The sequence below is a fragment of the Nomascus leucogenys genome, chromosome 17 (genome assembly GCF_006542625.1).
Source record: "Nomascus leucogenys isolate Asia chromosome 17, Asia_NLE_v1, whole genome shotgun sequence".
NCBI classification, from domain to species: domain Eukaryota; kingdom Metazoa; phylum Chordata; class Mammalia; order Primates; family Hylobatidae; genus Nomascus; species Nomascus leucogenys.
This window is the reverse complement of record NC_044397.1, coordinates 77,413,302-77,440,979: the sequence shown is the minus strand read 5'-3', so window position 1 is coordinate 77,440,979 and position 27,678 is coordinate 77,413,302. Positions and strand designations below refer to the sequence as shown.

Sequence of the window (27,678 nt, the reverse complement as noted above, 5' to 3'; positions counted from 1 at the left end):
CTGAGATACTATTTTATACTTACTAGATTAGTAAAAAGTAAAGGCTGACTATATCAAGTGTTGGTGAGGATGTGGACTAACAGGAATTCTTACATATCACTGGTGAGAATGTGAGTTGATAAAATCACTTTGGAAAAGCTTGGCACTGTCTTCTAAAATTGAACTTCTGCATATTCTAAGACTCAACAATTCCACTCCTAGAACTTATTCCTGGAGAACTCTTGTACCTCTTTACAGGAGACTTTCATGGCAGCCTCATTCATAACAGCAAACAACAACGATACTTGTAGTTCTATTCACAGTAGAATGAGTTCATAAATCATGCTATTGTCACACAACAGAATTTTGTTGTTGTTGTTGTTGTTGTTTTGAGACGAAGTCTCGCTCTTGTCTCCCAGGCTGGAGTGCAATGGAGTGATCTTGGCTCACTGCAGCCTCCGCCTCCTGGGTTCAAGCGATTCTCCTGCCTCAGCCTCCCAAGTAGCTGGTATTATAGGCTCCTGCCACCACGCCTGGCTAATTCACACAACAGAATTTTATACAGCAGTGAAAATGAATGTGTGAGCTATAGCCACAAGCAACAACATAGATGAATCTTGAAAACATACCCTTGGGTGAAAAAAATCAAGTTGCAGAAGACTATTTTAAATATGTTGTTTTTATAAAGCACAAAACAAGGAAGGTGAAACAGTGCAAAGTTTAAATATCTATATATTTATATTATATCTGTCTATCTACTAAAACCATTTTTTTAAAACATAGGAAAAACAAATGCAAACAAATCAAGATTTCAGTTACCTCTGAAAAGGCGGCAGAAAAATGAGAAGATTCTGTGAGGTAAAGGAGAGAAACATATACAGGTAGGTGAAAAAAATAGACAATGTTGTCATTCTTCTTAAGTTTGGGTGGTGTGTTAATGGCTACTTATTTTATTCTAACACTTCCAAGCTCAGAAATTAACTATATGACTTGTTTTTTAGGTATCAAATAAATAAATAAATAAATAAAACAAGCCAGTCAGCAGGATGGAGCAGTGTGTGAGGGCATCCTGTCTGCCATCCACACAGCCATCTGCTGGCTGCTGGCAGGAGTGTGCTTTTGGCATCTGGAAGCTGTTGTTTACTGTATGGCGGGTGCCAGGAGGTGTGCTGAATCCCTTAAGTGAGAAATGAAACACTTGCTCAAACTTGGAACTCCCAAGTACACATCCAGTAATTACACACCAGGGAGCAGACTTCATTCAGAGAATGCATAATTTATTTGTGCTTAAACATTCCTTTACTGTTTGACAATGTAGTGATCACACCGAGAGGTACCAAGGATTCAAATGTGTTCTTTTATAAACATTTTTCTTCATGCCCATCACGCTGCATAAAGCTGCCAAAGATCACTTCTTAAGTTCACTGAGCTTCTTTGCCACAGACACAGAGGCACACACATTCTCAGCTACATGTGTAGAATTAATGTGTCTGAGCTCACTTGGTCTCATGTGAGAAAAGTCACAAATTTCATCCATCTTTCTAGTAGTTTCAGGACTCCTGACAGCTCTTGCAATCTATAAATGGGGTAACTTTATTAATTCTAATTAAGTGTCAGAAATGAAAATAGAAAACATACAGAGGGACTTTTTCCTTAATAAGAAATGTTAACACCATGTGATCTTAGCTTGTGCCAAAGACAGTAGTTGTACTGGAGTCTAAGGTGTCAGACTGCTTTGAAGAGTTTTAAAAGTATGTTGAAAAGGAATTTATTCATTCTTTTTAATGATAAGTTTTAGATAATAAAAATCTATGCTTGCTCTCCCCATGATGAAAATGAAGATTTATAAATCATCCAGAAAATATGATCAATGTAAATAAATTGGTAATCTAGATACCTTTAGTTTTTGGCTTATATTGTCAACTGAATGTTTTTATCCCATGAATCAGACAATTGCTATATCTCCGTTTTACTTTCTTCAAATTGGACACAGTGTTAATAATTACTGTGGCCTACAGGATCATTTTCTTGCAAGTTAAAAAAAAAACTTTGAATAAACCAATTGCATATATATGATAAATAAACATATATGTGTGTATAATACATTATATATATAATACGTACATACATACATATATGTATATAGTAATAGTACACACATACTCAAATACATATATATGTAAAAAAAATTTTTTTTTCTTTAGAGACAAATTCTTGCACTGTTGCCCAGACTGGAGTGCAGTGGCATGATCATAGCTCACTGAAGCCTGGAACTCCTGGCCTCAAGCGATCCTCCCACCTCAGCCTCCCGAATAGCCGGGACTACAGGCATGTGCACCATGCCCAGCTAATTTTTTTTTTTTAGACAGAGTCTCACTCTGTTGCCTAGGCTGGAGTTCAGTGGTGCAAATTAGCTCACTGCAGCCTCCACCTCCCAGGTTCAAGCGATTCTCCTGCCTCAGCCTCCTGAGTAGCTAGGATTACAGGCACGCGTTACCATGCCTGGCTAATTTTTATATTATTAGTAGAGATAAGGTTTCACCATGTTGACCAGGCTGGTCTCGAAACTCCTGACCTCAGGTGATCCACCTGTCTCGGCTTCCCATAGTGCTGGGATTACAGGCATGAGCTACTGTGCCCGGCCTGCCCAGCTAATTTTTAATTTTTTTGTAGAGACAGGATCTCACTATGTTGCCAAGGCTAGTTTCAAACTCCTGGGCTCAAAACAATCCTCCTGCTTTGGCCTCTTAAAGTGTAGGGATTACAGGTGTGAGCCACAGCATCTGGCCAGGAAAAGCATTTTTAAAAAACTGCCTACTATTCTTAGAATATGTAGCAGTGGGTTTATAAAAATAGACGTATTAAAATGATATTCCATTAGATTAATTCACATGTAACTTTTTTTTTTTTTTTTTTTTTTTGAGACGGCGTCTCACTCTGTCTCCCAGGCTAGAGTGCAGTGGGTGATCTTGGCTCACTGCAACCTCTGCCTCCCAGGCTCAAGTGATTCTCCTGCCTCAGCCTCCCGAGTAGCTGGGATTACAGGCGTATGCCACTATGCCCGACTCATTTTTTGCATTTTAGTAGAGAAGGGGTTTCACCATGTTGCCTGGGATGGTCTTGAACTCCTGAGGTCAGGCAGTCTGCCCACCTTGGCCTCCCAGAGTGCTGGGATTACAGGCGTGAGCCACTGTGCCCGGCTCACATGTAATTTTTAAAACTTATGATCATCAAATAAAGAATGACACTGCACACAACATGATGTACAAGTGTCCTTTTGTAGCTTAAGGGTCTGGTCATGCTGCTGGGACTATTTCTTACATAGTTATTAGTATTTTCCTTTACAAGCTTTTGGTTCTTGGGCACCATGATTATACAATATCCATTCATTTATTCATTAATTTTTTCAACAAATATTTATAATATTTGAAAATAATACTGTGAGATGCTACTCACTTTGGTGCTGGGGCCATAATGATGGACAAAATCAAATATGACTCTGTACCTCACAGAATCTTCTGTCTAATGCTAAATATATTAATAAAATAATCACCAAAAAGGTTTAAAAAAAATTTTTTTTTTTTATTTTAAGATGGAGTCTCGCTCTGTTGCCCAGGCTGGAGTGCAGTGGCATGATCTTGGCTCACTGCAACCTCTGCCTCCTGGGTTCAAGCGATCGATTCTCCTGCCTTAGTCTCCCAAGTAGCTGGGAAATACAGGCACCCATCACCACGCCCGGCTAATTTTTTTATTTTTAGTAGATTCGGGCTTTCACCACATTGGCCAGGCTGTTCTTGAACTCCTGACCTTGTGATCCACGTGCCTCGGCCTCCCAAAGTGCTGGGATTACAGGTGTGAGCCACCGCACCCGGCCCCCAAAAGGTATATAATTATGAAATGTGAATAAAGAAAAGTATGTAGTGCTGAAAGGTTATAATGGAAATATGCCTTAATTTGGGAACATCTCAGAAGGCTTTCCTGAGAAAGCCATGTTTAAGGCGAAGAGGGCCTGGTATACAGAATCAGCCATTTGAATCTCATTTTCTTTAGAATTATTTTTAATGCCTGGTGTTTTGCCAGTTACTCTCTAATTACTTTCAAAGTTGTATGATTAGTTATAATCAAATTCACAAAAACCGACTGAATACTTACTACGTGATGAGTAGTATAAGTACTAAAATAAAGTTCTTCCCTTCAATGAGTTACTTAGGGAAAAAGCACAATGTGATAATACAAAATAAAACTTATAAGCAAAATAAGAGATATGCAAGCTAGAGCACAAAAGAAGGAATGCGTTCTTCTAGTTAGAAGTAGATTCTTGAGCATTTTCACTAAGCTTGTGGCATACATCTTGGGCCTTGCAGTATAGATAGGAGTTTGAAGATACAGATGCAGGAAAGTAATTCAGTGCGATGTAGGGATGGGAAAATATGAAACATATTCTAGAAATTGTGGGTCTAGTTTGAGTTCTGTAAGAGGAAGTGGTGAGAGTTGCAGCTGGACAGTTAGACTGGAATCAGCCTGTGACAGTCCCTGATGGTCATGAGTTTGTATGGGCTTTTGAAAGTAGTAGATGAGCCAGCCTCGGTGGCTCACACCTGTAATCCCAGCACTTTGGGAGGCCGAGGTGGGCGAATCACTTGAGGCCAGGAGTTCCAGACCAGCCTGGCCAACATGATGGCACCCCGTCTCTACTAAAAATACAAAAATCAGCTAGGTGTGGTGGCTCATGCCTGTAATCCCAGCTACTCAGGAGGCTGAGGCAGGAGAATCACTTGAACCCAGGAGGTGGAGGTTGCAGTGAGCCGAGATCGTGCCACTGCCCTCCAGCCAAAAAAAGAGAGGGCGGGAGGGAGAGAGAGAGAGAGAAGAAAGAGGATAGATAACTCCTTAGATGTGTAAAAAGTGGATGATAGATAACTCCTTAGACGTGTGCATCCAGCCCTGCTCAGCTCTCCTACTCCACACTGTGGCACTAGGTCAAGAAAATGATTAACGCTAATATTCCCTGTCCGTTTCCGTTCCTTAAGCTGGGCAAAAGTGAGGCAGATAAATTGTGTGCATTTGGAGGAACACAGAGGGACTATATCCTTGAGGTTAGGGACCTTGTCCTATTCATATTGATATGCCCATCGCCTCACATAAGCCTGGCATTTGATTAGTAATAAGTAACTGTTAGTTCCCATATTTATCTACTCAGTCACTAAGTAGAAGACAATAAAAGATCAAAACCCATATTTTGCCCTTTTTTCAATTACATTTTTTATTACAAGACACTGAGCAGACATAAGCAAATACAATGTATTTCATTGGACCTTGGCTTGAAAAAAAATAGATAAGGCATTCTTGTGCCATTTGGTGAACTCTGAATATGGCTCATTTATAGGAAGATATTATGAAATTATTATTTATTTTCCTAGGTGTTTGCAACTTTCTCAAATGTTCAGAAAGCACACAAACATACATATAAGGCAAATATATAAAAATATTACTAATTGTTGATCTGGATGGATGATATGCAGTTATTCATTTTACTACTCTTTTAACTTTTTTTTTTTTTTTGAGATGGAGTCTTGCTCTGTTGCCCAGGCTGGAGTGCAGTGGCACTATCTGTGCTCACTGCATTCTACCTCCTGGGTTCAAGAGATTCTCCTGACTCTGTCTCCCGACTATCTGGGACTCCAGGCACATGTCGCCACGCCTGGCTAATTTTTGTATTTTTAGTAGAGACAAGGTTTCACCATGTTGGCCAGGCTGGTCTTGAACTCCTGACTTCAGGTGATCCGCCTGCCTCGGCCTCCCAAAGTGCTGGGATTACAGGCGTGAGACACCATGCCTGGCCTTAACTTTTCTATATGTTTGAAATTATTCATAATAAAAAGAGAGGCTTTTCATTTCAAAAATTAGTGTTTTTAGTGTCTAGTAAAGAAACGAACTCTGGCTTATCTAGGAAAACAGTTTTTACTGAACAGGCTGGGAAGGCTTGAAAATCATAATATGGGGGACCAGTCCTTCGAAGAACTACTCACCTTTCCCCCACCATCCACACAGCTGGTTCTGCTAACACTGATGCTACAATTACTGTCATGTCTCCCTCTGGAGACCTGATAGTTTCCACCAAGCTGCTGCTTCTCCTGGGCCAGAATGAATTCTATATGCAGCTAACTGGTGGAGCCCAGGCCCTGATAACACATTTCTTACATTTTCAATATTTATAATGGAATACAAAATCTGCTTCATAAGGTGGGGGATTCCCCCAAAGCAAGGTGGTTCAGATGTTGATTGGCCAAGAACAATAACAAAGGTCAATTACAGAAGTATGTATGTATTATTATCATTTTTTTTTTTTAAGACGGAGTCTCGCTCTGTCACCTGGGCTGCAGTGCAGTGGCGCAATCTCTGCTCACTGCAAGCTCTGCCTCCTGGGTTCGTGCCATTCTCCTGCTCAGCCTCCCAAGTAGCTGGGACTACAGGTGCCCGCCACCACGCCTGGCTAATTTTTTGTATTTTTAGTAGAGATGGGGTTTCACTATGTTAGCCAGGATGGTCTCGATCTCCTGACCTCGTGATCCACCCGCCACGGCCTCCCAAAGTGCTGGCGTGAGCCACCGCACCCAGCCCAGAAGTATGTATTATTGAAGATAAAAGTTATACTCTTTCTCAGAAAGATAGGGGACATCTGAAAAAAAAGACTTATACCCCTTTCCAGAAGGCATCACAATTTTATATGTATCCTTTCATATATACGGATAGATATAAATACATATAGATATATAAGATACTGGTACAAAATATATATTTTATATAAACAATAATAATGGTAGTAGCTAACATTTACTGAATAATAGCTATGTACAGGATACCATTTTGAAATATTGCTTATGTAAACTAACACATTTACTGCTGACAACACAATCCTCTGAGATAGGTACTAACATTATTACTCTAATTTTCCTATAAGAAAACCGAAGGCTAAGTAAATATTTAAACTATCCAGGTTTCCAGAACTAGTAAGTGGTGGAGCCAGGATTATGAATTCAGATAGAGCATACACTCTTTAAGCACAACCTCTCTAATACCTATTGTTTATTATTTTCCTTATTCACTTACAATATGTGATTGTCTACTTCATTCTTTTAATGGCTACATATTATGGGCATATCACAATTAATCTAACCATTCCCCTGTTAGTCAACATTTAGCTTGTCTAATTTTTCCCTATTCAAAGTAATATGTCCTATTAAATATTTTTCTGCATAAGTGTAAGTATTTCCAAGAATCCTGGAAGTGCAGTTGCTGGTCAAATAGTACAAACACCTTAAATTTTATGTATATTGCTAAATTGTCCTCTAAAAAATTTTGTACCAACTTACATCCCACCTCTCTGAGTATGAGGGTCTCTTTCTGTTATCAATCTCTACATTTGTATCAATTTAATGGTGAAAAGCATTTCATTGTGATTTTATGTTTCCCTGATCATTAGTGTAGCTCAGCATCTTTTCACATGTTCATTGACTGTTTATAATTTTCCTTCTATGAATTGCTTATTTATGTATTTTAATCCATTTTTCCATTGGTTAGTCCTTTTTTTTTTAATTTGAAGGTGCTGTTTATAAAAAAAATCCTTTGTCATGTTACTAATGGTTAAACTTTAAACTGAGAATAAATAATTTAAAAAGCAAGAGACGTGTGTGTGTGTGTATGCACTTGTGTGATTAAAAAATCAATCAGAGGTGAAATCTGCACAGGGCCTGTGTTCCAGTTAACAGTATGGTACTAATGTCAATTTCCTTGCTTTGATATTGTACTATAGTTACACTAAATATTACCATTGGGGCAAGCCGAGTGTATTAGTTTCCTAGGGCTGCTGTAATAAATTATCACAAACTGGATAGCTCAAAATAATAGGAATTTGTTCTCTCTTAGTTCTGCAGGCTAGAAGTCTGAAATCAAGGTATTGGCAGGTCCACGCTCTCTGAAGAGTCAAGAGGAGGATCGTTTCTGGCTTCTTCCCCAGTTTCTAGTGGTTTCTATCAAATCCTTGTATGCCGGTGCTCCTGTGCTTGTACATACAGTACTTCAATGTCTGCCTCTGTTGTCATGTGGTGTTCTCTGTGTACCTATGTCCAAATATTCCTCTTCTTACAAGAACACGAACCACTGGATTGGGGCCCACCCTAATCCTAATCCAGCAGTAAATGTGTTAGTAGAGAAATGACCTCATTTCAACTTGATTATATCTGAAATGATAAGGTGACATTCATAGGTTCCTGGGATTAGGACTCAAGCATATCTTTTTGGTGCACACAATTCAACTCAGATACTGGGTGAAGTGGACTCCCTTTACTATTTTTTGTTTTTTTTTTTGCCACTACCTGTAAGCCTAATTATTTCAAAATAAAAAATTTTTAAAAAATCTATCTGGAAAAACATAACAAAATTATTAACAATGGTTGCCTCTTTAGAAGATTTTACATTTGATTTAATACACTTCAGTCCAGCTTGGCTTTCCTTGGGAGTTATGGTATATGACTTTTGTCATTTAAAAACTAAAAAAAAAAAAATAGAAATTTGGGAGAAAAGAATGGTCTTGTCATTAAAGGACTTAGATCTTAGCTTTTTGGAAAGAAAACTTTAGTAGCAGTGTGAAGGGATGGTAAAGGGATGGTTTGATGCTAGAAGCTGAGAGACTAGATAAAAAATGTGTGCACTTATCAAGGTGAAAAGAGATAAGGACCTGAGCTGGGAGCACTGGTAGGGAATGGCAAGGAGGAGATAAACGTGAGAAACATTCAGAATGCAACATAGACATGATTTGGTGACTGATTGCATATGATGGAGTAAGTAAGAGTGAGGAGTTGAGACAAATTCCCAGGTTCCTGGCAAACAAGACTGGGTCCTTGGTGTTGCCATTCATTGAGGAGATAGGCTGATGATTGTCCATTTGCCCCAACAGAACTATTCTCCACCCTTTATCTCACTACTTTCTGCCCCAAGAAGCTGACCTCAAGAGACCGAATCCCTGGGCTCCTTTTATCTCTGGTTTCAGGTTGGGTTTAGCCAATGAGTGGTATTAGCAAGAGATCAGAGAGAGGCCACACCTTCTGTCAGAGAGCCTTTCCTCCACATCCAGGTCTCAAATGCTTCCCCGACCCAGTTGGGGGATAACACCTTCCTCTCTGTTTCTGCTCCTTCTGCTGCTAGAGAGAAACTTTATTGGATTCTTAAAGGGTCCTATCATTAAACTCTCATCACCTGACTTACAGAGTGTGTCATCCATTTCCTGCCAGGACCTTGACTAGTATAGAAAAGGAATACAGGTGAAGGGCAATGAAGTGAGAGAAAGATGGCAAATTCACTTTTAGAAATGCGGGGCTGGGCATGGTGGCTCATGCCTGCAATACCAGCACTTTGGGAGGCCAAGGCGAGGGGATCGTTTGAGGCTAGGAGTTCAAGGCCAGCCTGGGCAACATAGCAAGACATTGTCTCTACAAAAATGAAAAATTAGTCAGGTGTAGTGGTACATGCCTATCATCCCAGCTATTCAGGAGGCTGAGGTGGGAGGATCGCTTGAGTCCAGGAGGTTGAGGCTGCAGTGAGCCGTGATCGTGCCACTGCCTTCCAGCCTGGGTGACAAAGCAAGACTCTGTCTCTTAAAAAAAAAAAAAAAAAAAAAAAAAGGAGGCCAGGCGCATTGGCTTATGCCTGTAATCCCAGCACTTTGGGATGCCAAGGCCAGCGGATCACAAGGTCAAGAGATCAAGACTATCCTGGTCAACATGGTGAAACCCTGTCTCTATTAAGAATACAAAAATTAGCTGGGCATGGTGGTATGCACCTGTAGTCCCAGGTACTCAGGAGGCTGAGGCAGGAGAATCACTTGAACCCGGGAGGCGGATGTTGCAGTGAGCCGAGATCACGCCACTGCACTCCAGCCTGGCGACAGAGTGAGACCCCATCTAAAAAAAAAAAAAAAAGCTGGGTTTAGGATGTTTGTGTGACACGTAAGTGGATATCTATTATATATAGGGTTGATGTCAGGAGGAAAGCCCAGGTTGAAGATACAGATCTGGTAGATCTGGTAGTTATTAATAAATGTATTAGTATATTTGGCAATTGAAAATATGCAATCATAATCGGAAATAATTTAAACCTGAAGGGACTGATGGCTGGAATCTGAGGAAGATTAGTACTTATGGGAGCGACTGCAAAATAAGAAGCCCACAAATGAAATTGAGAAGGCATATTCAGAGAAATAAAAGGAAGACTAGGATGCAATTGTATCCCAAAGGGGATAAGGAAAAAGTTTTAAGCAGGAAGGAGTGAACAATTCTATCATTAGAACTTCTTGGTTGAAAAGTTTGTGGAATAAGGTCCGAGAACTGAAAAGTAGGTTGGGAAATGAGGGTCATTGATGACCTTACCATGGTAACTTTCAGTGGGCTGGTAGGGGTTGAGCACACTTTTTTTTTTTTTTTTTGAGATGGAGTCTTGCTCTTGTCACCCAGGCTGGAATGCAGTGGCACGATCTTGGCTCACTACAACCTCCGCCTCCCGGGTTCAAGTGATTCTCTTGCCTCAGCCTCCTAAGTAGCTGGAACTATGGGCACCTGCCACCACACCCAGCTAATTTTTGTATTTTTAGTAGAGACAAGGTTTCACCATGTTGGCCAGGCTGGTCTCGAACTCCTGACCTCTGGTGATCTGCCTGCCTCGGCCTCCCAAAGTGCTGGGATTACAGGCGTGAACCACCACACCCAGCCTGAGCACATTTTATGGGGGTGAGGAATGCAAGATTAATGAACATGTAGCAGTATGAATTTTAGCCTACAACTCAAGCATGTAAAGAAATATGTTTTAATATATTCCACCAATTCAATTTCTGTTTTGAGTCTCCATTCTAGTTTTGTCAGGATTTTGAAATATTGCTCTGTACTAAGACAGGGTAGAGGATATTTTGGAGACCCAGGAAGGTTAAACGGGCTGTATGGTTTTGTCCACCTAGAAGCACCCTCCCACCCTCTCAGACCCAGAGAAATCTGTTTCTAGAGTTGAGGGGGAGGAAGATGCTGCCTGTTCTCCCTCCACCTATATACTCCTGCCCTTGGCTTCTCCTTAAGCCATTTCTCTGCAGCCTGAATCCTCTCCCCATGTGTGGGGTTTGAGAGTCTGGAAACAAAAGCCAGAAAGATTTTCCTTCTACATCCTTTCTTCAAGGCAACAAACCTATGGGTGAGGGTTGGGAAAGTGGCAAGCTATACAAGGGGAAAATACCAAGAAAAATAGGTTAATATCTCAAATATCACATCATATAGATTGGTCCTTAAGAAGTTCAGCTGGGAAGGAAAGAAAAAAAATAGGATGCTAGTTGGAAGAAGATATGGGTTAAAAGGAGCTTCTCCCGGAATGATAGCAACTGTGCTTAAAGAAGCACAAGGAGGCTGGGTGCGGTGGCTCATGCTTGTAATCCCAGCACTTTGGGAGGCTGGGGCGGGCGGATCACGAGGTCAGGAGATCGAGACCACGGTGAAACCCCGTCTCTACTAAAAATACAAAAAATAAGCCGAGCGTGGTGGCGGGCGCCTGTAGTCCCAGCTACTCGGAGAGGCTGAGGCAGGAGAATGGCGTGAACCCGGGAGGCGGAGCTTGCAGTGAGCCGAGACTGCGCCACTGCACTCCAGCCTGGGCGACAGAGCAAGACTCTGTCTCAAAAAAAAAAAAAAAAAAAAAAAGAAGCACAAGGAAGTTTCCTTACTTAAAGAGATCCTCCACCTGTGCATGGAAACCCAGCTTGACAGACTCATTACTTTATGCTCATAGGTCTTATTTTGAGATCCTGAGACTTGCATTAAGTTCCTCGTAGGCACAGAGATTACTACTGAGAATCAGTCTCTCTTTTTTTTTTTTTCCTGGATAAGACTGCTTGGTGCCCGAGGGGTGGGGGCTGTTAAACCTGTGAAGGGTACCTGAAAAAGAGGAAAAAGTGTAGGAAAGGAAAGATTCAGGAAGGGGAATTTTGTCTACTCATACAGCTTGTCTTAGAACTTGCTATATCACACTACGTAACGTCAGAAGCCAATTTTCACAATTAACTAATAAAATGTATTACAGATTACTTTCTAAAGATGCTCAGCATAAGTACTTAGTAATAATTTCATTTTTCCTTTTGTCCTTATGGCAGGATCAGCCTAGCCATGGTCTCTTGTGAGAATAAAGGCATTTCTTTCATCTATTAAATCCAATGCTACATGGCAATAAATCATCATTCATTGAATTCTGCAACCTAAACTATACCTTACTGAAGAAATTCTAGCCCCTATGCATCATAATTAACATCAAGTAGCAGTAGAAAATTGCAGTACAACAAAGACCTACATTTTGGCAGCAACCCTACTTGGTCAGAACGGAATGAACTCTGAGCAATTACTTCAGGGGAAGAAAGAAAAATAAACACGACAGGCTTTACCTATGAAGCTAAACGAAGCATAGAGTGGTTGTGTCAGTCTGGGTCCAATTAGTAGAGAAAAACCATATAGGTAATATGAACAAGGAAAGTGTAATATAAAGAATTATTAACTGTAAGAGAAGATTGAAGTAACGAGGCTAACAGGAGTAAAAGGAACTCTAAAAAATATAAGAATGTCTGATACAAGGAGAGGCACTACCCCTAGATCTGAGATAGAGTGTCCAAGCAAGATTACCTCTCAGGGCTGACATCTAGGCCCTGGAGAGGGCACGTCTGTGGGTCCTTGAATAAAGTCCCACAGAGAAGTCTCACAGAGAAGTCCTTGTGTTGCTGAGCTGGTGAAACTTCCTGGAAATTCACCTTCTGGAACTTGCCAGAAATCTACCATCTGGAACTTGCTGGACATCCACTATCTGGAACTTGCTAGAAATCTGCCCTCTGCATCTTGCTAGAAATATGCCTTCTGGAACTTGCTGGAAATAGATGGAAGATGAGGGAGTATAATATAGACAATTCTTCCTAGAAGGGAGAAGGTTGCTTGTAAAGACAAAAGACAATAGAAGCTGGAAGGAAATAGGGAGGTGGGAAAGTTTTTAAAACTTGGAGACTTCAGTATGTTTAAAAAGACAATGGAAAAGATCTCGTGGAGATGGGGGGCTTGAATATAAAAATGAGATCATGCAGAGTTCCTGAGAAGGTGGGAGGTGTTGGGATCTGTGAAATAAAAACATATTTGGGCCTAAAACTTTGATTTAGCCTTGGTTAAAATTAAACATTTGAAGATTATCTTAATAACATTTCCTTAAAATAATTTTTATTAACTTTAATTATCATTGATACACAGTGACTCACAAAATACAGGTATTTAATAAGAAACACTGGGAAGGAAGAATCTTGTTGACATAAGTACCTTAAAAATTCAAAGTACTTTGCTGGCTATTACTCTTCTCAGTAAGATGAGGAAGAGAGGTTAGAAAATATTTACATTCTAGTGACCTTTCAGTTGCATAAGGAACAAAGAATACTGTTAGGAGCCAATGGGGCAAAGGTCTAACATAAACCTCTGCAGGCTCTGTTTCTTAGTATCATAAATTATAGTTTCTCTTTTTGATAGTGCAAGAAACTTCTCAAAACACTCAATTTTAACTTCAAAGTTTCTGCTTAGTATTTCCAGACGTAAACTTTAGTGTAAAGCATGGGATGACTACAAAGTCTGTAACGCATTTGTTATAGGAAATTTTCCTTAATGTGCAAGATAGGAAGTCAAGGGAGTTTAAGGTGTTGGAAGTCATGTTAATGAAATTATAGCCTATGGACTCTAAGTTGGATACTGAGGGAAGTATTAAAAAAAGAAATGGATTGAGATGCTGATGAGTTTGAAAAATAGTTCTGCTGGTCATACTTGAATGAGCAAGTTAGAAGAACAGGAGGTTGTGGTCAAAGAGTAGGAGGCTTGCTTTTCAAGATGATGACAAGGGCCAAGGTGTGACCACAGAAATAGGTATCTGGAGTATTTGAGATGGGAGATTCAGGAAGTTAAAATGCTGGGATGTTGGCCTTTTCATTTTAATCTCATCCAAGTAGACAATGAATGGCTTAGAATGGAGAAGGATACTGTGCACTAGGTGACACTCTTCACTGAATGAGGAATAGTGGAGACTTGGAGATCAGAAGATGACAGCCACAGGGAGGGAAGATGGAGCATAACACAACAGTGTATACCTCAAAGGAGCAAAGGTGTGTTACAAGCATCTAGGTAGGTAATGATTGGGGAACAAGGAGCAATGAGTACATCAATAAAATCTAATAGACAGGGAAAGAGAAAATAAGCCATTTTAGAGTGTTTGGAATCCTCTCTTTCTCTGCCTATCCAAAGCCTACCATTATTCAAATCTCATTTTTAAAGGCTCTCTTTTTAGATTGAGACCATCCTGGCCAACATAATGAAACCCCGTCTCAACTAAAAATACAAAAAAATTATCTGGGTGTGGTGGCACACACCTGTAGTCCCAGCTACTTGGGAGGCTGAGGCAGGAGAATCACGTGAACCTGGGAGGCAGAGGTTGCAGTGAGCCAAGATTGTGCCACTGCACTCCAGCCTGGGTGACAGAGTGAGACTCTGCCTAAAAAAAAAAAAAGCTATCTTTTTAAAACAAAGGCTTACAAAGGTGTTTTTTTCTTTTTAATTAAGAATCATTAGCCGGGCGCGGTGGCTCATGCTTGTGATCCCAGCACTTTGGGAGGCCAAGGTGGGCGGATCATGAGGTCAGGAGATCGAGACCACAGTGAAACCCCGTGTCTACTAAAACTACAAAAAATTAGCTGGGCGTGGTGGTGGGCGCCTGTAGTCCCAGCTACTCGGAGAGGCTGAGGCAGAATGGTGTGAACCTGGGAGGCGGAGCTTGCAGTGAGCCGAGATTGCGCCACTGCACTCCAGCCTGGGCGACAGAGTGAGACTCCGTCTCAAAAAAAAAAAAAAAAAAGAATCATTTATAGCAAAAGGAATCTTTAATACAAATTCTAATGTAAACCGTTGTTCTAAGAAAGGAGAACAACTCATTTGCCTGGCTTTTAAAACCTGTAATGTTTCTAATAAAACATGTCTATTTGAACTTTTTCAAAAATTTTCAATCCATGTTTTGCTATCTAGTTGTCCCATCTGTGCCTTTTAAATTATATTATTCTCACTATGTAAGCCTTTTTTTCATCTTTTCAAATCTTATCAGTCTTTTGAAGTTTAGAGACCAATCTCTTTTACAAAGTCTAGCTAATTTCAAAATTAATTATTCTGTATATCTTTCTACTTTATTTCTCATAGTCCATTTCCTGCAAATTTGACAGTTATCTATACCATCCTGTAACATCTTGACCTGATTTTAAGCAGTTTCAGGGAAGAAACCATGCCTGATTCCTTGTTTTTCCCAGAGCACATAGTAAATGAACAAAATGCTCTTAGTAAGAAGCAACATGACACAATGGTGAATGCATGAACTTTGGAGGAAATTATTATTTTTGGTTAACAATTTTCTTCTTACCTGATTCCTTTGCCCAAGCTCTTATATCCTGACTGGAAAGTCCTCCTCCTCCATCTCCTCATTGAAATCATACCCACTTTGACAGTCCAGGCCTGCCTCCCCCATGAAAAGTGTACTGCTAACACAAGCCTGTACTTTCTCCCATCTTGGAATATCTGTCTTCTTATTCATTTACACTTTAGTTACCTACATTTTCATGGGCTGATTTCTTTTCTTCCCTTTGCTATCATAAGTTCCTCTAATGAAAGAACAGTGCCTTTTAAATATAGTCAGCATATTTTCCCAATCAAAACACAGGACAACTGCCTAGAAACTACTTGACACTGTAGTTGCTCCAGAAAAATCATGGGTTACTCACTGATTTACTTTCCAATAATTCTCTCAGTATTCACCATTTTGAAATCTAAAAAGCTCTGAAAATTGGCTAGGCGTGGTGGCTCACGCCTGTAATCCCAGGAGAATCGCTCGAACCTGGGAGGCAGAGGTTGCAGTGAGCCGAAATCTTGCCACTGCCCTCCAGCCTGGGTGATAGGGCAGAGAGCAGAGACCCCGTCTCAAAAAAAAAAAAAAAAAAAAAGCTCTGAAAATCAAATGTTTTCTCAACATTTGGTGGCAAAACCTGTTTGACTTGACTCATTTGTCATTAAAACTTGACCTGAACCCAAGGGCAAAGTGGCAGAACCTGACCTGAAAAACTTGATCTGAGTGAGACTATACATTTCATTTATCTTAGTGTGATATTCATAGCTGTTCCGGAAAAAAAAGTTGACTGTGGGTGCTGCCCCAGATCGTGAGGAATGTCACATAAAGCACACCTCTCTAAAGTCTGAAAAATTCTGAATTCTGAAATCCATCTGGCAGAAAGATTTCACTTAAAGGAAGTGAATCCATATCTCTTCTAGCCATAGTCCACTGCCATACACATAATAGGCTAACTTTAAGAAATTCAATTAAAGCCGGGTGCGGTCTCCCATGCTTGTAATCCCAGCACTTTGGGAGGCTGAGGCAGGCGGATCACCTGAGGTCAGGAGTTGGAGATCAGCCTGGCCAACATGGAGAAACCCCGTTTCTACTAAAGATATAAAAATTAGCCCAGCGTGGTGGTGTGCGCCTGTAATCCTAGCCACTGGGGAGGCTGAGGCAGGAGAATTGCTTGAATCTGGGAGGTGGAGGTTGCAGTGACCCGAGATCATGCCACTGCACTACACCCTAGGTGACAGAGCGAGACTCTGTCTCAAAAAACAAACAAACAAAAAACCCAAACCCTACCCCCCCAAAACCCAGAAATTCAATTAAATACTAAGAGGGTATCTGTTTATCTTGGTGGGAAAAACGTGGTCTAAAAATTAAAGGATCATTATTAAAATGAATGAAGCAAGCTAAAATTCCAGAACAAATACCTTCCTGGGGAAAATAAGGTCTAAAAATTCAAGAAATAATTAAAAATAACAAAGTAAAAATATCTGTGAAAATGTCTTTCGAGACCAGCCTGACCAACATGGCGAAACCTCGTCTCTACTAAAAATACAAAAATTAGCCGGGCGTGGTGGCTGACGCCTGTAATCCAGCTACTTGGTAGGCTGAGGCAGGAGAATCGCTTGAACCCGGGAGGCGGAGGTTGCAGTGAGCCGAGATCGCGCCATTGCACTGCAGCCTGAGCAACAAGAGCGAAACTCCGTCCCCCCCGGGCCAGAGAAAAAAGTCTTTCAATTATGGTTTTTATGAAGCATACTGTTTTTCTGATTTCATTAACTGAAAATTAGTGGTAATTAAAAATTTATTACATATAAATAGGAATGTGATTTAAACATACAAAGAGTGACATCTCTGAAAAATTATGCTTATAAAATTCAATGCTATGTTTACATTTCTTAAGGGACACAGTTATTTCTACTACCAGAAGGTTGCTACAAGTAACGCGAGAGACAACATATGTTGATTATTCACACCGTTTTCTTCATCCATAAAATAAGGAGACTGGGACTAAATGACCTGTTAAGGTTCTTCTGAAATTCTATGATCAAGTATAATACCCAGCACAAGACCAAGTTCAAAAATGTCAATACACAGAAAACAAATCAGTCTGTAAATACTGAGAACCTATGTTATCAAAGCTAATGTCTCCTGAAATAACTGGAAGTAAAGATGAAAGTATACGAAAGATAATTTTGAATGTTCTGTATTTAGAATGTGCTTCAACATTTAATGCGATCTAATTTACATATCCTTTCTGGTGCTATTGCAAGTTTTATCAGGGTTTTACGGCAACGGAAGACTGATGAATTCGAATGGGACACACTTGCTTCTGTGGAGTTACGATTCAAACTGAATGTCTAATGTAGGAAGGCAACATATACAACGAGCAAGTGATTTTAGAAATAACAGAGAACGCGGGACAAAATTCACACACGGAAAATGATACGGATAACAAAAGCAGGTAACTCACAGAAATGCGGCTAGAAAAGAGGCCTCTGCTGGTGCGAGAGCAAATAGAATCAGAGGGCATTAGAACTGAAAAGCTCCTAGGAGCTTTCAGTGAAAAAAACTTCATAGCCAAAAAAAGCACAGGACTGGGCCAGGTGTTGAGAGACAGTTTTGGAGCTCAGGGGTTTGCAGCCCTAGCCGTGTGGTCACTTTCTTGCTTCTCTGGCTATTTCCTTATCTATAAAATCGGTGGGTTAGTTTAGGTCGACTGAGGCGCAGACAGGGATACGGTACTGTTCATGGACCTCTGAGCTGCCCTTTCCACATCGCTGGTGAGTTACTTAAACCTCCGGTGTGTTTCCCCATTTCGTATGTCAAAATAATAACATAAAATCAGAATGTAAATCCAGACGCATTGTTTTGCTGCGATTAAGTCGCAGAGCGAAAATAGCAACGACGAAGTAAGGAGAGAACCAGCCTACCCATGGGATGAGTCGTCCCGCGGCGGAGCGGGCTGGGGGCGTGTCGTCGCGGAGGGGCGCGGCGAACCCGCCAGGAGGCGGAAGAGACCGCCCCGTGGGCGGAAGTGACGCAAGGCCTACGGTCTGCTGTGAGGGGAGGTGTAGCCGGTCTTTGGGAGTAGGCGGTAGTGGCGGAAGAGGTTCGGCGGGTGATGGCGGATCAGGATCGGAAGCCTGCGTAACTTTCTCCCTTGATCCGGGAGTCTTTCCACTGGGTAAGGCGCCTCCCAGGTCCACCCCAGCGCCTTGTGCGGGGCGGACTCCAGCTGCATCTCTTTTAGGGCTCGTGCTCACCCTTCAGTCCCTGTACTGTAGGGGCCTGGCCGGTCTCGGGAGAGGTCTCTGTGGTGACGAGGCTTTCCTTCCCGAAGACAAACCTTCCTTTCCACACTGCGATTGTGACGGGGGTGTGGGCGACTCGGATCAGCCGTGGAGTTTTGGAAGAGCAACGGGTGGCCGCCCCACGCGGTGGGAGGCCCGCGGGACAGGCCTTCGCGATTTGGGGGAGGCGTGTGGGACGGGGGCCCTTTGGCTGGGGACGAGTGACGCTGGCGACCCCCGAAGGAAAAGCTTCTGGTGTCCAAGGCTAAACTCTGGGGTGACTGTTTTGAGGGCAGTGTGGGTGTTATCGGCGCAGTAAGCTGAGAAAACACGTAGGTCGCGTCCGAGAAGGACGCTCGGGTTTGCCTTTGCGGAGAGAAACCCAGCTGTTTTGGTTTGAGTCGCCGGTGGCGAAGGGGGCGGAGACTCCCTGCGCCGCCTACTTTTGAGGGCCGCGGGCGGAGTTGGCGGTTCTGGCTGATCGCCTGCTTCACCTGGAATCCATTCCCCACCCCGCCCCTTTCGCAAGGTGTGGACTAGTCCCGACCGACCTGCACTCCTCGCTTAGGGAATCTGTGGCTAGAGTTTAGCGTGCGCGGGCGCTCGCGTGCGCGTCTACACATTAGTAAAAAAATAAAGCTTAGCGTGCGTCTGTGTGGGTGTGTGTACACACCTTATTAGTAAAAGTTTTGTTAGAAAACGCTGGCATTTGACTTTAGACGTACACAGTGTTAGATTTCCGGTTTCACACAGTGGTTATGAATTGCTATTATGTTAGGCTTCAGATGGGAAAATAAATCTTAATTTTTCAACTGTCTGCATTCTGCTAATGTTAAAATTTCTACGAGCTGTGCACGAACAATTACTAGTTACAAGTTTGGTGCTCAATTCCAAAAGGATTTAAAGAGATCATTTGAATAGAAACTAAAAGTGGGTCGATTGTGCTCAAAGTGCTTTTCGGGTTTAGGGAAGGAGCTTAGGACAGCCTTTCTCTTTCGTTCTGTTCTTTTTAAGGGTAAACTTGAAGGATTGTTTGATAATGCCAACTTCTAATAAGATTTTATTTATTTTTCAAACTGATTGTTCAACTTCAAAGAACATTGTAGTTTTTGTTTTCTAGTCATCACGTTCTTTTTTTTTTTTTTTTTTTCTTGAGACGGAGTCTTGCTCTGTCTCCCAGGCTGGAGTGCAGTGGCGCTATCGCGGCTCATTGCAACCTCCGCCTCCCAAGTTCAAGCGATTCTCCTGCCTCAGCCTCCTGAGTACCTGGGATTACAGGCGCGCGCCACCACACCCGGCCAATTTTTGTATTTTTAGTAGAGACGGGGTTTCTCCATGTTTGTCAGGCTAGTGTCGAACTCCTGACCTCTTGATCCGCCCGCTTCGGCCTCCCAAAGTGCTGGGATTACAGGCGTGAGCCACTGCGCCCAGCCCATCACGTTCTTAAATTGTAGACCGCTGTTTATAGTTCTCACTGCAGCCCTGTTTGTAGAATTAACCAGCAAATACCTTTTCCATAACAAAAGTAAAATTTTGGAATTCAAAGTTTCAGCCTTTTTAATAATGTTAAAATAATCATGAAAGATCCTAACGATGCCCCTTGTATAGTTCTTTTGGGGACTTTGTTGTATTCTTTCGGAATGGATATGTAAAATCTGGGCTTTATGCATTTCTGTCTTTTTAAAGCTTATTTTGTCCCAAATAAACCTTTAGAAGAAGATAAAAATGTCCTCTCCCCTAATATGTATGGGCCAATATCATAGCATTTTAGAAACGAACTTATAAAATCTAAAAAGTAAATAAAAGTGGTGCGGGTAACACCTGGGCGGAATGTCTTGGCACTCAGGTGTAAAGGATTCTGGAAATAGGGATGTCTGCAAGGGTGCAAGTTAATAGACTGGGGCTTTTGCTGTCGCCTCCTAGAAAAATTGCTGATTACATTTTTTGGGAGTAGAGGTCTGTTGAGCGTTGTTAGTCTTTCTTTTTTTGAGCCACAGTGTGAATAATTGGAATTTTTTTTTTTTTTTTTTGAGATGGAGTCTCGCTCTGTCTCCCAGGCTGGAGTGCAGTGGCGCGATCTCGGCTCACTGCAAGCTCTGCCTCCCGGGTTCGCGCCATTCTCCTGCCTCAGCCTCCGGAGTAGCTGGGACTACAGGCGCCCGCCGCCACGCCCGGCTAATTTTTTGTATTTTTAGTAGAGACGGGGTTTTACCGTGTTAGCCAGGATGGTCTTTATCTCCTCACCTCGTGATCCGCCCGCCTCGGCCTCCCAAAGTGTTGGGATTACAGGCGTGAGCCACCGCGCCCGGCCTGGAAACTGTTTGAATGCTGGACATTTTTTCCTTTCATATGTTTGTGTGTCCTATCGGATTAAAGTTTGGAGATAATTCTAAGGGTTTTTTTAGCTGAAGATGTGAAAAACTTTCAGTAACTCTATCAACCATTACCTGAATTATAACACTTCTAAGGGTACAAAGCGTTCATATTCTAAAATGCAGTGTTTCTGCTGCAGTGGGTCATATGTGGAGTGTTACTGATCTGTTTCATTTCTTTATTTGCTTTGGTTTTACTATTACAGAAATTTTCAAACACACACAAAGGAGAATGAACAGTAAAATGAATGGACACTTTACTAATCTTGTTTTATTACCCCCTCTAACATTAATTTTTTCCCCTGGAGTTTTTAAAGCAAATCTTAGACATCAAGACATTTCACTTACAGTTAGTTTAGTATCTTTATTTTTTATTTTTGAGACGGAGTCTCGCTGTTGCCCAGGCTGGAGTGCAATGGCGCGATCTCGGCTCACTGCAGGCTCCGCCCCCCGGGGTTCAGGCCATTCTCCTGCCTCAGCCTCCCGAGTAGCTGGGACTACAGACGCCCGCCACCTCGCCTGGCTAATTTTTTGTATTTTTAGTAGAGGTGGGGTTTCACCGTGTTAGCCAGGATGGTCTCGGTCTGCTAACCTCGTGATCCGTCCGCCTCGGCCTCCCAAAGTGCTGGGATTACAGGCGTGAGCCACCGCGCCCGGCGTAGTTTAGTATCTTTAACTGATAAGGACTTTAGAAAAACACAGAATCACCATAATTATACTATCACACATAACAAAATTACCTTATTTTTGAATTCTAATTGTTAGGACTGGCAAATTATATTTAGTATTTATCTAAATTAAAAAGCTTAATTTGGCTTCATATGTTTAATGTACAGAAGTTCTTACTATGGTCTATTTTTCAGTAAGTTCACTAAGGCTTACATTTTTGGGCTAAAGTAAAACAAGTATTGGGAACCACTGGAAAAATACTACCACAAAAGTCAAATCTGCTTTGGGCTTGAAAAAGTTACAAGAGGAGTAAGTAAAGATAACATTGAAATGCTTCCCCGCCCCCACCCCATGTTTATTTTAGCTGTATACATAACTGAGTGCCCACTATGTATTATTTATCTTTTTTATAGACATTAATGCATTCGCAAAATAATAAAATTGGAATTTAGACCAAAGACTTTATAATATACAGTTTACAGCATAACACACATAAAGAAATTCTAGAGGCATTGGAACTTGGGGAAGTGTAGTAGGAAACCTGGAAGAGGGCACTGTAGCCAGCATGTATAAGCATTTCTGATTTTGTTTCCCAGCCAAATGTGTCTGGCTCCTTAATTGTTGACTGGACGTTTTGTACTTATCCTTGGCTTGCCTACTTACTATACTCCTGTTTGTGGAGATGCACTTTAGAGAAGGGGAATCAGAATTTGACATAGTAAAGCTGCTTGCTTCTACTTTCCTTTTTGTGTAGGGAGTGTACTTCTCTCCAACTGAGAGGAGGTTTGTACTTTTTCTCAGGATGTTAGTGAAGCTACACTTCCCAGGCATTACCACAAGGTGATGCAGTGACTTTGCATATTATTTCTCCACTCCCATGCGACCTTGACATTCTCAGTGAATTCCAACATTTTTGTAAGCTTGCCTGTCTCTTCAGTCTGTTTTCTGTAGGAGGAGTGAACCAGAGGAACTATGTGGGAATTAGAAATTTTATTGTTTAGAATGGATTGATTAATGACATAATTATATTTAGATTGCATTCATCCATGTAAACTTTTTAAATGATTAGTAGCTATATTGTAATTTAATAAGAAGACTAAAAAATGACAAGGTACTGGAATGACTTTTGTAAAATATTTCTATAATAGCAATGAAATTTTAAAAAGATTGGAGTGTTGGAGAGAGATTAATGAAGGCGATTAATAGGATAATCACAAATTATTTTACTTTTCAGACTTGTAAACATTGTGAATACTATATTTTAAAGTGAAATACTAGTGTTTTCTATTAGAAAATGTGAAATTCAGGGGAGCGTTTAAAAAATGGAATTTCTTATTAGTAGGGCTATTTAAAACAATAGGAATAATACATTTATATATACTTGTAAAAATTCAAACAATAAATTGATGTAAAATTTAAAGTCCTTAAGTCTTCTTTTTACACACATCCGTTATAAGACTATTAACTCTATAGTGTACACTTCTTGAGTTCCTTTTGATGCATTTGTAAACATATACAAATACATACATGTATACCTATGTGCTATTTTGTACCTCAAAAACTTCAGTGAACTAAAAATATAAGGCTGGATTGTGAGTTTTTAAAAAACTGTTATAATTGAGGTTAACAGAAGTTTAAACACTTTTGCCTTGTTTTATAAAAAAAAAAATAGTTACAGCTTTGTTGGTTTAATTTATTTTAGGAAATGAAATGTTAAATTTTAAGAAAAAAAGTATTTCCTTAATCAGCTTTTGATTAAAAACATGGGACGTTTATTCTAAGCTAGTTTATTTCCTTCATACTGAATATCTTTCTTAAAGGAAGCGTGACTATTTACTCGCTTCATAGAAAAATATTATTCTCTTAATTCAGTTTTGGTAGTTGTATCTAATAGATGTTGGTTCAGTTGATTTAGCTATAGTTTCTTCTGTTGGTATCTTATAACCAGTAGTGACTTGTTTTTTTTCTTTTTTTTTTTTAAAGAACTGGAATTGGTGTTTTTTTTTTCCTTTGTGAAGCCACTGACTTGAAAAGAGATTATCATTAATGACTTCATTAGTATCATGACCTCCCTGGGAGCCCAAATTAGCTCAGACAACTCAAACAAAATAATAGAACTCTTCAGTTATTTTAGGCAGAGTTCTCCAGTGTTTGTAAATGCTACCTGTTCATTTTTCTGATGGCTTTAGGTTACCAGGTAGAGAGTATTCATAGTTAAGTCTTTCCATGAAATATGGTTGCTGGTAGCAAAGTCCCTTTATTAGTGCAGAGGTAAAGGAGGATTGCTACTGAATATACCCTTTACCTTGGAATGCTTGCAAACCTCAGGTAGGGAGAGGGTGACAACTAGCCTGATACTTTACAGTGGTTTCCAGGTTCATGATTGACAGTCTCTTTTTGGGATATCCATTATATTCAGTAAAGCAGGACTTTGGCCATAACAGAAGCAGAGGGGACACAAGAAGAAAGTTGATATTTTTTAAAGTGCTTATTATTACAAAACTTTAAAAATTTGCCTTAGTATTTCAAACAGGTCAGCAAAAGAAACAGTTGTAAAAGCACACTGTTTTAGATCTTAGCAATAAGCCTTCTTACTAATGGCTAAAATATGAGTAGAGCCTTACTGCTGTGCTTGCTCTGTAGAAACTTCATTGATTTGTGAAGTAAATTAGATTAATTTGGTTAGCAAAAACCTTGCCCCAGTTTTCCCCATTATTACAGAGATGCCTGTTTTTTTTTTTTTTTTTTTTTTTTTTCAGGCTTAATTCACTTTATTTTTCTTGTATAAAAACCCTATGTTGTAGCCACAGCTGGAGCCTGGGTCCGCTGCACGGAGACTCTGGTGTGGGTCTTGACGAGGTGGTCAGTGAATTCCTGATAGGGAGACTTGGTAAATACAGTCTCCTTCCAGAGGTCGGGGGTCAGGTAGCTGTAGGTCTTAGAAATGGCATCAAAGGTGGCCTTGGCGAAGTTGCCCAGGGTGGCAGTGCAGCCTCGCGCTGAGGTGTAGCAGTCATCGATACCAGCCATCATGAGCAGCTTCTTAGGCACAGGTGCGGAAACTATGCCAGTGCCCCTGGGTGCAGGGATGAGTCGCACCAGCACAGAGCCGCAGCGGCCTGTCACCTTGCAAGGGACGGTGTGGGGCTTGCCGATCTTGTTCCCCCAGTAGCCTCTGCGCACGGGGACAATGGAGAGCTTGGCCAGGATGATGGCCCCACGGATGGCGGTGGCCACCTCCTTGGAGCACTTAACACCCAGACCTACGTGGCCATTGTAGTCCCCGATAGCAACAAACGCCTTGAACCTGGTGCGCTGGCCGGCACGGGTCTGCTTCTGCACTGGCATAATCTTCAAAACCTCATCCTTGAGAGAGGCCCCAGGAAAAAGTCAATGATCTCTGATTCCTTAATGGGCAGGGAGAAGAGATAGATCTCCTCCAGGGACTTGATCTTCATGTCCTTGACCAAGCGGCCCAACTTGGTGACGGGCATCCGCTCCTTATCCTCGGCCTTGCCTCCGCGAGCTCCGCGGCCTCGGCCCCGGCCCCGTCCATGGCCGCGACCCCGGCCCCGGATGCCACTGCCGAAACCTCCGCGGAAGCCACCACGGTTCCCCAACCCAGGGCCACCAGGGCCTCCGGGCCCCCCCGCTGCACCGGCGTCATCCGCCATTTGGTGTTTTTTCGGAAAAGAAGAGAGAGATGCCTGTTTTAATGACTCAAGCAAGTGCAGTCAGGACAGTCATAGTTTCTTATGTATATTGTAGAATTAGTGATTGTACAGAGCCTGTGACAAACTCTACAGATTGCTTTTTTGGGTAAATCCTCATTTGTTTCTGTTTTCTCAAAAGTAGAGCACAAAATAGGGAAACCATTTGGATCTTGCAGTTTTTATAATCTACTTTCACCATTCATCTGCTATCCAGTGCTTGGTGTTTACTAAGCCAGTGAGTGTTCATGAATCTCTAAGAGATTTTCAACAGTATATATTTTATTAACACTACACTTTTATTTTTATTTGTAAATATAAGTTTATTTTAATCAGTAAACATGTGGAAAGGGTATGTGAGTACTAGAAGTCGAGGTAGGATCATTGGACCTAGGATGAAATGATAGGTTTGTTATAGGTAGAGAAGAACAAATAGGCTGAGCCATTTCAAGTAGACCAGCTAAGATTTTCCATGGTTTGAGAGATTTTGAACAAGCTTGTACCAGAAGCCCAAGAAGACAGGCTGGGTCTGGGATCTGTGGAAATGAGTAAGAGGTAGAAGTTGTTGGATAGTGGTTCTCTTTTCTGGTTGCATACAGGATTGAGATTACTTGGGGCGACGTGGGGGCAGGGCTATGTATATTCGTATACACACCCACAGACACACATGCACACACTTCCAGGCCCCAATCCCAGAAAGTGTTGTCATCTTTTTTTTTTTTTTTAAGGCCCCTAATGATTCTAATGTGTAACCAGGGTTGAGAAATGCTGGTCCAGGGGATTAGAAGGGCAGGAATGTAGGCACAGAGATGTTAGCATCAGGTTTAGTTATAGGACCCCAAAACCTAGGGAGAGGGGAAGAGATGAATGGGATGGGCTAGGTTAGGGAGGAAAATGATGAAGCTCAAGGGTTCTACATAGGAAGGAAAAGTTAATTGACCCATAGCCAGTAAAATACTGACTTTTAACTGTTCTTGTTTCTGTTTCTTAGTGTTTGTTACTAGGAGCCAGCAGGTTTATATTGGCAGCGTGTGCACGAAAACACCTCTGGTTCATTTGCTTTTGATTTAAATAGAAGCAGAGGGCTAGGCTTTCCAGGAGAGTTAATTTTTGGTTTTGGTTTTTTAACTTTTAAATGCCCATATAACTTTCTGAGCCAAATGGGTTTTAGTTATTTTCCAGTTTGTCTGTATTTTTATGTTTAATCGTATTTTTAAGAAGTTCCAGTATTTACAAAGTATATATTTTCTTAATTATGACATGCAAATATTCATGAAACTTATATTAAATATTATGTATTTTCTGAAGGCATAGGTTTATTCTTAGTTGGTATAATTTAACTTGTATGAATTACTTGTTTCAGATTCACAATGACATCCTTTCAAGAAGTCCCATTGCAGACTTCCAACTTTGCCCATGTCATCTTTCAAAATGTGGCCAAGAGTTACCTTCCTAATGCACACCTGGAATGTCATTACACCTTAACTCCATATATTCATCCACATCCAAAAGATTGGGTTGGTATATTCAAGGTAAGAAAGCTTTCTGAATATGTTCTCCATGTAAACACTTATAATTTTCTTTTAAAACAGATTGGTAAGTAGCTTGTACTTGCCTTGTCTTAACTCTGCATTAAGACTCATTTTTGTAAACATCACCATGAAATATTTAACAGTGGGGAGTAGATAAAATGAATGTTGGGAACTCCATTTCACCAGATTTTCCTCTCCCTGATCAAAAAGTTTACCTTCACTTAAGGACTTGTGAAAATTTTTTCAGAATCTTCTTTTCCTATTTTCTCCATTCATTACCTGCAAAAAAAAAAGATCTTTTTCTTTGGGTTCTTACATTATTTACCATTTTTTCCAGTCATTTGAAATTAATTTTATACAGCTTGACAGCCATGTTAGTATCCCTTCTACTGTCCTGCATGGCTTAAATATTGCTCAGACTGTATTACACGGTTTTAAGAGTATTCTGTTTGTATTACACAGTTTTAAAGTATTCTGTTTAACATGACTGAATAGTAAACTCTTTGATGGCAGGAGTTCCAGTTCTTATATTTTACCAGTGATTTTGTGTAATACTTTCTTGAAAATAAAGGTGATCATTACAGTGGTACACCTCACTGTGCAGGACTTTTTCTGGCAATTTTAACTCTTCAAAATGTAGTGGGAAACC

At 40.9% G+C, this 27,678-nt stretch overlaps 2 protein-coding genes and 1 pseudogene across 9 annotated transcripts in view; 1 reads left to right on the top strand and 2 right to left on the bottom strand.

Moving 5' to 3' along the window:
* Positions 1 to 18,429, bottom strand: part of HIBADH (3-hydroxyisobutyrate dehydrogenase) — a 221,236-nt gene extending 202,807 nt beyond the window's left edge. Inside the window, exon 1 of the mRNA XM_030795573.1 lies at positions 18,387 to 18,429. Within this exon, the coding sequence (XP_030651433.1) occupies positions 18,387 to 18,390 (4 nt within the window). The 5' untranslated portion in view covers positions 18,391 to 18,429. The remainder of the gene's footprint in view (positions 1 to 18,386) is intronic.
* A 36-nt stretch (positions 18,430 to 18,465) lies between these two features.
* Positions 18,466 to 27,678, top strand: part of TAX1BP1 (Tax1 binding protein 1) — a 92,225-nt gene continuing 83,012 nt past the window's right edge. For all 7 annotated transcript variants that reach the window (XM_030795567.1, XM_030795572.1, XM_030795570.1 and 4 more), the window contains exons 1-2: positions 18,466 to 18,640; positions 26,861 to 27,029. In XM_030795567.1, coding sequence (XP_030651427.1) covers positions 26,868 to 27,029 — 162 coding nt within the window. In that variant the 5' untranslated portion in view covers positions 18,466 to 18,640; positions 26,861 to 26,867. The remainder of the gene's footprint in view (positions 18,641 to 26,860; positions 27,030 to 27,678) is intronic.
* LOC100594134 lies at positions 24,518 to 25,480 on the bottom strand (annotated as a pseudogene). The gene has a single exon (XR_001113465.2). The product of XR_001113465.2 is annotated as a 40S ribosomal protein S2 pseudogene (transcript).